At 41.5% G+C, this 12,833-nt stretch overlaps 1 protein-coding gene across 2 annotated transcripts; it reads right to left on the bottom strand.

Moving 5' to 3' along the window:
* Window positions 1-605: 605 nt before the first annotated feature.
* On the bottom strand, window positions 606-10,859 carry kif17 (kinesin family member 17). Of its 2 annotated transcripts, none has more exons than XM_089011310.1 (13): window positions 10,149-10,859; window positions 9,856-10,002; window positions 9,186-9,287; window positions 8,752-8,941; window positions 7,345-7,800; window positions 6,197-6,270; window positions 5,931-6,096; window positions 4,705-4,855; window positions 4,186-4,414; window positions 3,022-3,280; window positions 2,195-2,253; window positions 1,996-2,116; window positions 606-867 (listed from the first exon to the last, which is right to left on the bottom strand). In XM_089011310.1, exons 1-13 carry the CDS (start codon window positions 10,377-10,379, stop codon window positions 707-709), a joined length of 2,346 nt encoding a protein of 781 aa, XP_088867436.1. In that variant the 5' UTR covers window positions 10,380-10,859; the 3' UTR covers window positions 606-706. The 2 variants fall into 2 exon arrangements, with proteins under 2 accessions (XP_088867436.1, XP_088867435.1); XM_089011309.1 differs by having other exon boundaries at window positions 1,996-2,119; window positions 6,197-6,267.
* Window positions 10,860-12,833: the final 1,974 nt, after the last annotated feature.

Below are 12,833 nucleotides of genomic sequence, written 5' to 3'. Positions count from 1 at the left end.
GCTAACTGGAGAGACTGACGAGCCTTTCTGGCCGCTCTACGCCCTTTCGCGTGTTGGACTTTGAATTCCTTCCCTACGTGGTTCTGCGATGCCTCATTGGCCCTTTGTCCGGGTTGGCGGTTGGCACCATCACTGTTATCCATGGGTTGTATTTCCGCGGCAATTTGCAGGTGTCAAATTCGGATACTTGACACCTCTTCTCTCACTGCCAACACCTATTCTCCAATGGCAGATGGCCTAATTGTGAAATATGAGATACCACGTTGTTGTAGCAGGGATGAGAATTTTCCGCCGATCTGCGGATTTCTGACATTTTCAGACCAAAATGACCATTCTCGAGAAAAGCGCAAATCTGTTGAGAACATTTCAGGGGGGAGGGGAAGGGTATGGCGAGTGTTCCGATCACTCGCCTTCCGTGGAGTCTCAGTTGGCGTGTGTGTGGGAGGGTGGACTCCAAGTTAGAATCTCAGTCAAGGGTCGAGAACCTATGGCTCTTTTGATGATTGCATCTGGCTTGCTGTGTGTGTGTGTGTGTGTGTGTGTGTGTGTGTGTATTCCTGTTCCCCCAGACTTTTTTTTTTCTCATTTGTCATTCTCATCCCTGTGTAGGTTGACGAATTTGTTTCAAATGAATGAGATTAGTTTTGATTGGACTGATTTAAAGCACAAGATTACTTTGGAAACAAAACCTCTGATGACATTCTTTTCATGAGTGATGGGATTTGTTTTTTTTCCGCTTGACTTTTCCACCGGTGGACGCTTGCACATTCAAGGATTTGAGGCGAAAGGGAGGGGGCATGACGCAGTCCAGGTTGGTGTTTGCGCCGTGGTGGGGGGTACCATTCAAGATGGAGGGGCTGTGGGCAGCTGTGGAAGAAGGCGGTCTTGGTTGGACGGTATTGCGCAAATTGTGTTCATCCTCAACTGGGATGGGAGCTGGATTACAGAGTCTTTGCCTCATGAGTATTAGTATCCTTACGTCTGGTTCGAACTAATCACTAACCAATTCCTGAGAAATGTCAAATGAGTTTGAAGCAATACTCGAGTGTTTTTGGATTACAGTTTGCAGTTCCAACTATTAACTCTTTCACTGCCATTCCCAAATTTATTCAGGAATTGAAAAGCATGACATGGAGTGCCATTCCCAAATTTGTTCGGGTTTTGTTTTTTCTAGCTTCGTGCCGATAAAGCGCTGGCCAGACCTCTGGCCATGTTTTTTTTTCATTCCAAAAGGGGGCAGCATTTCCCCTTTTTCCATGGTAGCACTTTTTTCCAGCTACAGTTGTTGTTAAAGCGCTATATAAACCAATAGACATGTATATGGATTGCATTGTATTTCGGACAGCCACCCTCATTTCAAGGTCATATAACTCCAGATCCATATAATTTAGGAATTAACCATTTTTGTCTGATGAAAGAAGAGAGTCTAAGGTTTCTAACGCCGTATTGAATGTTTTTGTAGACCTAAAACTCTTAGGTCTACTATTCTGTGGGTCCTGGAATTCAAGTGACAATGACTAAAACCCTGGCACTAGAGTGGACGCATTTGTGCACATTCTTTGGCAGTGAATTCCCGCTGGAAATGTTTAAATAACATCCACCAGCATTACTGATTTTGGACAGGAAAGACTGACATATGTAACAACACAGTTTGAAAATTGTATATTTGCCTTTTGTACAGCCGCCCCCACTTGCACCTCATATAACCCCAGACCCATATAACTTTTTTTCTGATGAAACAAGAGAGTCTAACGCAGCATTGAATGTTTATGTAGTCCTAAAAGTCCATATTCTGTGAGTTTTAGGAAAATTTGTGAAAATGACCAAAACCCTGGCACTGGAGTGGACCCATTTTTGCAAATCGTCTGGCAGTGAATGAGTTAATAGAGGAGGTTCTAAAAACATGTTTAGGATTTCTTAATTAGTCAAAGCTTTTCACTATTCGTGGTTGGCGACTCGTATTTTTGGGAAATTATAGTATAAAAAAAACCTCACCGTCGCCGGTGCCGGTTTTGTCCCCACACAGCTGGCTGGCCCTCTTGCATCTGAAGTAAGCGTTGGCAACATTTTCACTGTCACTTCTGTCCAGTAGCTTTTTGTAGCGGTCCTCCTCAACCTGCTGGGGAACACGCGGCTGGGACAAATGGGACGAACTCATAAGGACGAGGAGGACGAACCCATGCCATAAACCTACCACGGAGACTTGGGCATCGGCCGCCGTGCCTACAGGCGGGGAGAGCTTGGAAGGCACCGCTGAGTGAAGAGGACAACAGGAATTTAAATTGACATTTTGTCCCGCCGTAAAAGGGCTTTAACTCATTCCCTGCCAGATGATGTGCTAAAATGTGTCCACTTCACTGCCATGGTTTTTCTCATTTTCACTTGAATTCCGGGACCCACAGAATAGAGTTTTAGGTCTACAAAAACATTCAATACAATGTTAGAAACCTTAGACTCTCCTCTTTCATCAGACAAAATAGTTAATTCCTAAATTATATGGATCTGGAGTTATATGAGCTTGAAATGAGGGTGGCTGTCCAAAATACAAAGCAATACATATACATGTCTATTGGCTTTAACAACAGCTGAAGCCGAAAAAAAAGCACTGACATGGAAAAAAAGGGTAATGATGCCCCCATTGTGGAAAAGAAAAAACATTGCCAGAGGCCAAAGCCAGCGCTTTATCGGCACCCAAGCATGAAAAAAACAAAATGGCGTTCTATGTTATATTTTTAATTCCAGAATAAATTTTGAATGGCAGTGAATGAGTTAATATGGAAAATAAATAATACGTTTCATTTATAAGCGCCTTTCAAAACTCAAGGACACTTTACAGTCACAGGATATTTTTTCTGCGGGTGAGCAGCGGCAGCCACACGAGCCAGCGTTCACTCAACCCGGAAGTAACATAAAGAAAAAAAAAAGAAACTAAATAAACCAAGTCTAATCCACCCGTGTCCCAATTTAGGGACAAAATGGACGGATTCAAGGCAAATGCAGGATTTTCCTGATCAGTCCCACCTGGAGGCAGTGTGGTTCTCTGGATGATGACATCGGGAATCCTCCAGGCAGCGTTCTCCTCGTCCCACGCGGACTCTCGCTTCAGGCGCTCAAGGCTGCTGTAGTTGCAGTCCCGGCGAACGAGCGGCACCATGCGTTCGAGGAGACCGTGAAGAAGCTGGCCTTCACGCTCCAGGCGACGAATGCTCACCAGGTAATCATTCCTCTCCTCTTCAAACTCGGTCTGGAGGTCACGGATTTCTAATTTGGCTGCTTTCAGCTGTCGGAGGAGAAGCTCTTTATTTTGTATCGTACAATGGGATACAACTCAAGCAAGCATATATCTCTCTAGCTAGCTGGATATGAGCTAGTTATCTAGCTGATATGAGCTAGCTATCTTATATCTAGCTAGCTAGCTAGCTAGATATGTGCTAGCTAGCTTATATCTAGCCAGCTAGATATGAGCTAGTTATCTTATATCTATCTAAATAGCTAGGTATGAGCAAGCCAACTTAGATCTATCTATCTAGCGGGATATAAGGTAGCTAGCTTATATCTAGATAGCTAGCTAATATTGAGTTTTAGGACTACATAAACATTCAATACAACTAACCTGAGACTCTCTTCTTTCATCAGAAAAAAATGTTCATTCCTAAGTTGTATGTATCTGGAGTTATATGAGCTTGAAATGAGGGTGACTGTCCAAAATGCAATGAAATACATACATATTGGTTTATATCGCTCTTTAACAACAGATGAAGCTGGAACAAAGTGGAAAAGTGTGTGTGGCTGCCGCTGCTCACCCGCAGAGAAAATATCCTGTGACTGTAATGTGTCCTTGAGAGTTTTGAAAGGCGCTTATAAATGAAATGTATTATTATTATTACTGTATCTATTAACTAGCTAGCTAGCTTTCTCTCTATGTGAGTTACTTCCGGGTTGAGTGAACGCAGGCGCATATGGCTGTCGCTGCTCACCCACAGAAAAAATATCCTGACTGTAAAGTGTCCTTGAGAGTTTTGAAAGGCGCTTAAATGAAACGTATTATTTATTTATTTTATTAATTTATTATTATTATTATAAAAAAGGGAATGCTGCCCCTTGTGGAAAAGAATAAAAACATTGCCAGAGGCCTTGGCCAGCGCTTTATCGGCACCCAAAACAAAACCCTTTTCCCTGACCCACCTTTCCCTGGACCTTGAGCAACATCTGTCCTTTGGCGTGGACTTCCTCCTGAATGGAGTCGTAGACACTAAATAGCACGTTGTCGCTCTCCTCGCTGTTATCCGATAAAGCTTGAATGAGCTGAGCTTTCCTCTGATCAGCCACCTTCCTCCTCTTCCACTGCCTCTGTTGGAATTCTTTGTTGTGGGATTGCTCACCGCCAACCACCTCCTGTTCCAGCCTCTGTAACCTGCATAAGAAATGAGGGCTTCCATTTTAAGGCCCCTTTTTTCATTCCACCCATGTTTGTGTTGTATACAAATGATTTGAATGAGAAGGGGAAAGTCCAAGTAGCAAAATAACATGCACAGTGCTGTCCTACATGTTTTCCAAGTCTCCTTGTTGCAAGCCACCTATTGCAACACGGCCTAAGGTGCGTTGCAACAGGGAGACTTGGAAAACATGTAGGACTTCACACCTTGAGGACCGGAGTTTGAGACCCCATGGCTGTGTGTTTATATATGGCAGCAGGGCAGCAACCTCTCCAAGGCTTCTTTGTGCTCCACATCCCCTGCTGTGTCAACACCAGGCGACTTTTCCGAGACTCCATCTGGACTTCTTTGGATCCCATCAGCAGCCTCATTTGTGTTGCTCGCGAAGGTTTCCTCTGTTGTCCCACTGCTGGAGCTTGCTTATGTTAGGAGGGAAAGCAAAGGAAAGACAACGCGGTGAAACATTACTGGTTTATTTTTTGTGATTTGCGAATCCAAACCGTACTTGGGTTTTTAAAATGCACTGACGTGTGGATATGTGATCTTATTTAGCTAGAATATTCAAATATGCTTCTCGACTTCGCCAAGCCCATTGAAATAATGTCTTTACTGTCATAGTGCTGGGACTGAAAATGTATACAGCCTACATTGCAAGGTAGTAGAAAATAATTTTAATATCACAATGGCTGAAATTAGATGGATAGATGGATAGATAGAGAGAGCTAAAAGCACAAAAAAGCTAAAAAGCACACTTCATTTTTTCATGAAAACACAACAATGTATGTATAATGTTACGCAAGGCATAAATCTATCTAGCTAGATATGATCCAGCTAGCTTATATCTAACTATTTAGCTAGATATGAGCTAGCCAGCTTATATCTAGCTATCCAGCTAGATATGCGCTAGCTAGCTAGCTAGATATGAGTTAGCTGGATGGATGGATGGATGGATAGATAGATAGATAGATAGATAGATAGATAGATAGATAGATAGATAGATAGATAGATAGATAGATAGATAGAGTTAGCTAGCTTTTATCTCGATATATATACAATGTGTATACATATAGATAGATAGATAGATAGATAGAGCTAGCTAGCTTTTATCTACAAGAGATAGATAGCGAGAGAGAGCTAGCTAGCTACTATCTATATAGCTAGCCAGATATGAGATAGCTAGCTTATATCTAGCTAGTTTATAGCTAGCTATGAGCTAGCGAGAGCGTGAGAGAGCGCGAGAGTGCGCAAGAGAGCGAGAGAGAGCGAGAGATAAGGGTAAAAACACTGCTTCACCAGGTGGCTCTATAAAGATGTATAGATACATATTGACATATCTGTATATTATTTATTCATTTAAAATATGGCCGCAAGTTAATTTCAAGTCAAGTGTACGCCAGCAATGTTTTTGTTGCAAGGCTCAGTTTCCTAAATGGTACCGCATTCCTTGCTCTGGAGATAATTCAATCGTTGGCGGGGAAAGACATTCCGACTCACCATCCTTTGAGGTCGACCTCCCCCTGCTGGTTTTGCTCTTCCCCAGGTCAGACAGTTTGCTGTCGTAGGAGGCGCGCAGAGCAGCGATGTCCCGCTGCAACTTGGCCTTTGACTCCCTCTCGGCACTGAAGTCAGCCTGCAACTTGGCCAGCTTCTCCTCGTAATCCTGAAAAGGCCAAAGCAGCAAATCAACTCGGCCGGGACGACGACGGCGGCGACGTCAAGTGATATGTGAGCATGGGAACATTCATTGTGCTGCGAGCTACCTTTTTTATCTTCTCCTTGTCCCTGTCGGTGGAGTTGAAGCAAACCTCTGGTTGGTGTTTGGGCATCGCGGCTGCTAGATTTAAAGGGAAGAAAACACGAGTTGGTACAAGAGCGTTTCTTCCGGCCCGCCGTGCAGTTCTTAAAAGAAATCGAACCAAATTGCCCTTCATAAAATAGCAAATGTTTGACTTTTGTTTTGTAGGATAAGTGGAAAAGACGATGGCCAGACGGATGAATAAGAAGGAAAGCCGCTTGTGTTCACCAAATATATGCAATAACTTTAGGGAGTGAAAAATGTCATTGTTTTCAATTCCGAAATACTCCTTTTGAAGTACAGTGATACCTCAGCTTTAGCTCAAGAACCTTTTGCCTCATGAACATTAAGCATATAGTCTTGGCTAACAAACTAGTTTTCGGCGAACGAACCAAACCGCAGAGCGCCACGGTGGCTGGTGGACTAGTTTTCGGCAGATGAACACCAAACTACACGGTCGAACAGCGCCACAGTGGCTGGCAGACTAGTTTTTGTCACCCCCTTTTTTTGAGTGCAGATGTGGTTTGTTATCGAGTGGAGTACTTTTGCTATTTTGGGATCGAAAAAGAGGCTAGTGTTAAGATGAAGGATGAGGATACAAAAGAAAATTATGGTCGAGCAGAGGAAGTAAATCATCGAGAAACACAAAGGAGGTGTGCTGTGCGTTTGTGTGCAGCTAGCAAGGGACAGTGTGAGCGAGGGTATTATCGCCGAGAAAGCACGGCAACTTCACTCAAATATCATCAAGAGGCAACTACATCAACGACCATCACAAAGGTAAATAAAACGACTTTATTATACAGCACAGTTTATTTATTTAATTACAATACAATAGCACATTTATTATACACAAAATAAGGTAGATTTGGTGTAGTTTTCAGGCTTATTTAGTCAAAAATTTTGTTTTATGAGGACCTGGGAATGGATTGTTCTCATTTTAGTGGTTTCTTATGGGAAATAAATTTTTGGCAGATGAACTTTTTCGCCTTACAGACACTTTCTGGGAACCAATTAAGTTTGTGAGCTGAGGTATCACTGTATATACATAACCCCCAGCCTCTACGGTAGCGCACACTGTATGAGAGTTTCTCATTTTTTTGGAAGAGTCCTCACATGGAACCGGAGCAATAGAGGCCAGCTGTCCTGAGATGAGAGCCCGCAGCTTCTTGATCTCCTCCTGGTACTCCCGCAGCAGCGCATCCTTGGGGTCTTCGTTAATGCACGGGCGGTTCTGGATGCTTTTAGCACGGTTAGCGTAACGCAGCGTGCACAAGCTCTCTTCGTAGTTGCTGTCGGCCGGCGAGAGGCAGGCGACCATCAGGGTGCGAGTGTTGCCCCCCAACGAGTCCTGCAGCAACCGGGTCAGTTTTGAGTCACGGTAGGGGACGTATTTGGAGCGTCCGTTCACCAGCGCTGAGATGACGTTGCCCAGCGCCGAGAGAGACAAGTTGATCTTGGTGGCTTCGCGCAAACGCTCGCCGGTCGTGCCCGTTTTGGACTGACGTTCGCTCCCAGCCAGATCTACTAGATTGAGTTTTGCGGCTCGGAGGTGGTCCTCTCCTGATGCATCTATGGAAAGACTACAACTGAGCCTCTGTATGCAGTTAGTTAGTTAGCCGATTAGTTAGTTTGGTATGAAGTAAATTGATAGGTTGTTAGTTGGTTAGTTAGTTACGTTAGTTGGTTAGTTAGTTATGTTGGTTGGTTAGTTAGTTGGTTGTTTAGTCAGTTAGGTATTTAGTTGGGTAGTTAGTTAGTTGGTTGGTTGGTTAGTTAGTTGCTACTTAATTAGTTACTTCGTTTGGTGATTGGTTAGTTAGTTGGGATGGTTGGGTTGGTTGGTTAGTCCATTAGCTCGTTGGTTAGCTTGTTAGTTAGCTTGATAGTTAGCTCATTAGCTAGTTAGTTAGCTCGTTAGTTAGCTCATCAGTTATGTATTTGTTAGTTACTTAATTGGTTATTTACTGTATGTATTTGGTTAGTTAGTTAGTTAGCTAGTTAGTTGATTACTTATGTTGTTTATTTATTTACATGATTAGTTAGTTAGTTATTTAGTTAGTTGGTTAGTTATTTGGTTCGTTGGTTGGTTGATCAGTCATTTAGTTAGTTGGTAATTTATGTAATTGGTTATTTATTCGGTTGGTTAGTTAATTAATTAGCCGGGTGGCTATGTAGTTGATTTGTTAGTTAATTAGTACATTGTTTAGTTGGTTGGTTATTTGTTAGTTAGTTGGTTATTTACTGTATGTATTTGCTTAGTTGGTTATTTATGTAGTTTGTTATTCATTTAGATGGTTAGTTGGCTGGTTAGTTAGGTTATGTAATTAGATGGGTAGTTGGTTGTTTAGTCGGTTAGTTAATTAATTAGCTGGGTCGCTATTTAGTTAACTCGTTGGTTAATTTGTTAGTTAGTTAGTTAGTTAGTTAGTGTGCCTGTTGATCTGTCTGACATAGTTGGTCATCCTTTCACCCTATACGCCAAAGAAGGCATTTGTACAGGTGATGTACGTACGCCCTGACCTGTGCGACACATCTCCAGGTGGATGCTGAAGATGGAGTGCGAGCGAGACGAGTCTTTGTTCATCAAAGTATAAGCCACGGCGCGATTCCGCCAGCCGCGCTCCATCAATGTCTCACACTCCACCACGTTGTGTACCGTGTGCATAGACAGATCCCGGGCGTACACCCCGCGCTCCGGGTGCTCTTTTAGCTGGACAGAGCGAAGAAAAAAAAACAGTTTATCATTTCGTTCAAATAGTGTGATCTTCATGAATCTGTCACGCTCCTATAACCATGGTAACCTGGCCAGTGCTTGTCTGCATTGTCCTCTGAGCGGCCATGTCATTAGGCTCACACAATGTACAGTAGTAGGAGTACTTCATGTTTTGGCCGGTGAGTGTTTCTTATCATTGTATTCTACACACAGACTTTGGAGGGTAACGCACAGGACAAACCTCTAATCTCTGCTTAGTGTCGTGGCCCAAGAGGTCTCTTATTTCTTCATTGTAAATCTCCAAATAGGACGCCCTTACCAGGAACTTGGTATGTTCTGCACACTAACACACACAAAACACAAAAATACACACATAGGTAAGACTAAAGCTTGTCTTTTTTCGGTCGTGTATAGCTAGTTTTAAGTTTTAAAATGGTTGAGACATTTTCTTAATGCAGGTATATGAAAATGGTTTGTCGCAGACTTAGAGATATATTTTTGAAAAATGAGGGTTTAGGGTTAGGGTAGGGTTAAGAGTTAGGGTTAAAAATTAGGGTTATGGGGTTAATGGTTAGGGTTTAGGTTTCGTGTTAGAGGTTAGGTTAGAGTTATTGGTAAGGGTTAAGGTTAGGGGGTTAGGTTTAGGGGTTAGGGTTATCGTTTAGGTTGGGTTAGGGTTCGGGATTTGGGTCATATTTGTAAAAAAATACAAACAAGTGTTTGTGCATTTTCAGAATGTAAAAATCATGTAGTACTCTGCTGCTTTTATTTTCCACAATTTACTGTAATTCCATTTTTGGCCTTGGAATGTACAGTATGAGTCTGTATGACAATATGTATTCAGTCTAAAAAACGTGATTGTTTTTGTTTTTTGTCATGCTTTCAATGTGAGTGGTGTACATCAAATCCACCTGAATGCTCTCAAAGATGTGCTCAAAGGCTCGTGGGATGACCCCCCTCTGGGATGGAGGCTCAATCACCCCCTGCATCGTAAAGGATTTGCCGCTTCCTGTTTGGCCATAGGCAAATATTGTGCCATTGTATCCTTCTGTCACCCCCTGGAAAATAATGATGCACTTTATATTCAAGGTGACATGTGTTAACTCATTCACTGCTAGATGATGTGCAAAAATGTGTTCACTCCAGTGCCAGGGCTTTTGTCATTTGCAGGTGCAGGTTTTGTAATTTCTTCATAGAAGCTCACCTCTACCAATGGATACGCGCTCTCATTGTACATCTGTTCTGTAGTTTGATCGGTGAAATAAGTCCCATCAAAAGTGAACTGCTTGGGGGGCTCATCAGTCGACACGGGCTTCTTGATGAAACACTGGCACCGCTGCACGTCCATGGTCAGCACCATCTTGGAACCCAACGCTGACTCTCTGTCATTCAGGGGCCTGCACCGGACCACCACCTTCACAGATTCAGACCCCATCTCAGCCAGCTGGAAGAATGGAAAGTCACCAAAACAGAGCTCAATAGGCAATGTGCAAAGAATACATGACAAAACTTAAATGTCAGGATTCTAATATCGACATGATTCACGCAATCAGATTTGAGTACTCTGATTACTGTAATTGGGATTGCTAGTAATCTGATTACATGTAATCAGATTACATTGATCCACTGTTGAAAAGACGCTTTGATCCTCTCCTCTTTCATCTAGAACTGCTTCATGTAACAAAAAGGGTATCGAAAGTGCTTAAGAATGAATGACTCTCTGTATCTTTATGTTGTCATATTGTCTTTGTGTTGTCATTATTTGTTATTTAGTTTTTTTTGTTCTTTTGACTTCGAGACGGCGCCGCGGGAGTGGCTGTCTTTCCAGTAGCTCATGTATTTTGTTTTCTACTTTCATTCCTTTCATCACTTTGCTGCTGTGAAATGTAAATTTCTCCACTGCGAGACGAATAAAGGCAAATCCATCCATCCATCATAATATTACATACAAGTAAACTGTCACCAACACAGCTCAGATAGGCAATGTGTGAGGAATACATGACAAAACTTAAATATAAGGATTCTAATATCGACATTATTCACGCATTCAGACGACAGTCATCTGATTACTTGTAATCTGATTACTTGTGATCTAATTACAAGTAATGAGATTACTGTAAATGTATTACTGTAATCTTATTACTTGTATTCTGATTACTGCACTCTGATTACTACTAAACCAGCGAGCTATTTACCCTAGCCTGTAAAACCTTAGCCTCGAAATGCTATTAGAGTTAGTTAGCTAAGAGAGTTTTTAGCCCAAAGAAATAACACTGTGTATAGTAAGGTGTTTTTAGCGTGAAAAAAACGACCATGTATAGTCTGGTGTTTTTAGGCCAAAAAAAACACCATCTATAGGAATCTCTAGGAAATCTGATTACCAGTAATCAGATTACTAGTAATATATTACTTGTAATCATTACTTGTTATCATTGATTACTTGATTACTCGTAAAAATTACATACGACAAAAAAAACCACCATGTAGGGTATGGTGTTTTTTAGCCCCCCCAAAAAACGACCATATATAGGAAGGCGTTTTTAGCCGAAAAAAAAACACCATTTATCGTCAGGCGTTTTCAGGCCGAAAAAACGACCATGTATAGTAAGGCGTTTTTAGCCGAAAAAAACCACCATGTATAGTAAGGCGTTTTTAGGTAAAAAAAAAAACAACCATGTATAGTAAGGCGTTTTTAGACTGAAAAAAACGACCATGTATAGTAAGGCGTTTTTAGACTGAAAAAAACGACCATGTATAGTCAGGCGTTTTTAGCTGCAGACCATGTATAGTAAGGCGTTTTAGGCTGAAAAAAACGACCATGTATAGTAAGGCGTTTTTAGGCTGAAAAAAACGACCATGTATAGTAAGGCGTTTTTAGCTGAAAAAAACGACCATGTATAGTAAGGCGTTTTTAGCTGAAAAAAACGACCATGTATAGTAAGGCGTTTTTAGCTGAAAAAAACGACCATGTATAGTAAGGCGTTTTTAGCTGAAAAATACGCCAATGTATAGTAAGGCGTTTTTAGCTGAAAAAAACGACCATGTATAGTAAGGCGTTTTCAGCTGAAAAAAAACGACCATGTATAGTAAGGCGTTTTTAGCTGAAAAAAACGACCATGAATAGTAAGCCGTTTTTAGGCTGAAAAAAACGACCATGTATAGTAAGGCGTTTTTAGCTGAAAAAAACGACCATGTATAGTAAGGCGTTTTTAGCTGAAAAAAACAACCATGTATAGTAAGGCGTTTTTAGCGGGAAAAAAAACGACTATGTATAGTAAGGCATTTTTAGGCTGAAAAAAAACGACCATGTATAGTAAGGCGTTTTTAGGCTGAAAAAAACGACCATGTATAGTAAGGCGTTTTCAGCTGAAAAAAACGACCATGTATAGTAAGGCGTTTTTAGCTGAAAAAAACAACCATGTATAGTAAGGCGTTTTTAGGCTGAAAAAAACGACCATGTATAGTAAGGCGTTTTTAGGCTGAAAAAAACGACCATGTATAGTAAGGCGTTTTCAGCTGAAAAAAACGACCATGTATAGTAAGGCGTTTTTAGCTGAAAAAAACGACCATGTATAGTAAGGCGTTTTTAGCTGAAAAAAACGCCAATGTATAGTAAGGCGTTTTTAGCTGAAAAAAACGACCATGTATAGTAAGGCGTTTTCAGCTGAAAAAAAACGACCATGTATAGTAAGGCGTTTTTAGCTGAAAAAAACGACCATGAATAGTAAGCCGTTTTTAGGCTGAAAAAAACGACCATGTATAGTAAGGCGTTTTTAGCTGAAAAAAACGACCATGTATAGTAAGGCGTTTTTAGCTGAAAAAAACAACCATGTATAGTAAGGCGTTTTTAGCGGGAAAAAAAACGACTATGTATAGTAAGGCATTTTTA

The sequence above is a fragment of the Hippocampus bargibanti genome, linkage group LG12, assembly GCF_051943395.1.
Source record: "Hippocampus bargibanti isolate YZ-2025 linkage group LG12, ASM5194339v1, whole genome shotgun sequence".
Lineage (NCBI taxonomy): Eukaryota > Metazoa > Chordata > Actinopteri > Syngnathiformes > Syngnathidae > Hippocampus > Hippocampus bargibanti.
The sequence above is the reverse complement of the archived record's forward strand: the minus strand, read 5'-3'. Positions and strand labels throughout refer to the sequence as shown.

Coding starts and splice junctions, on each gene's coding strand:
- kif17 (XM_089011310.1), bottom strand. CDS start 10,379: ATGGGGTCTGAATCTGTGAAGGTGGTGGTCCGGTGCAGGCCCCTGAAT. Junction 6,097..6,196: donor ACAAGGAGAAGATAAAAAAG/GTAGCTCGCAGC, acceptor TGGCCTTTTCAG/GATTACGAGGAGAAGCTGGC. Junction 2,117..2,194: donor CCGATGCCCAAGTCTCCGTG/GTAGGTTTATGG, acceptor GTTCCCCAGCAG/GTTGAGGAGGACCGCTACAA.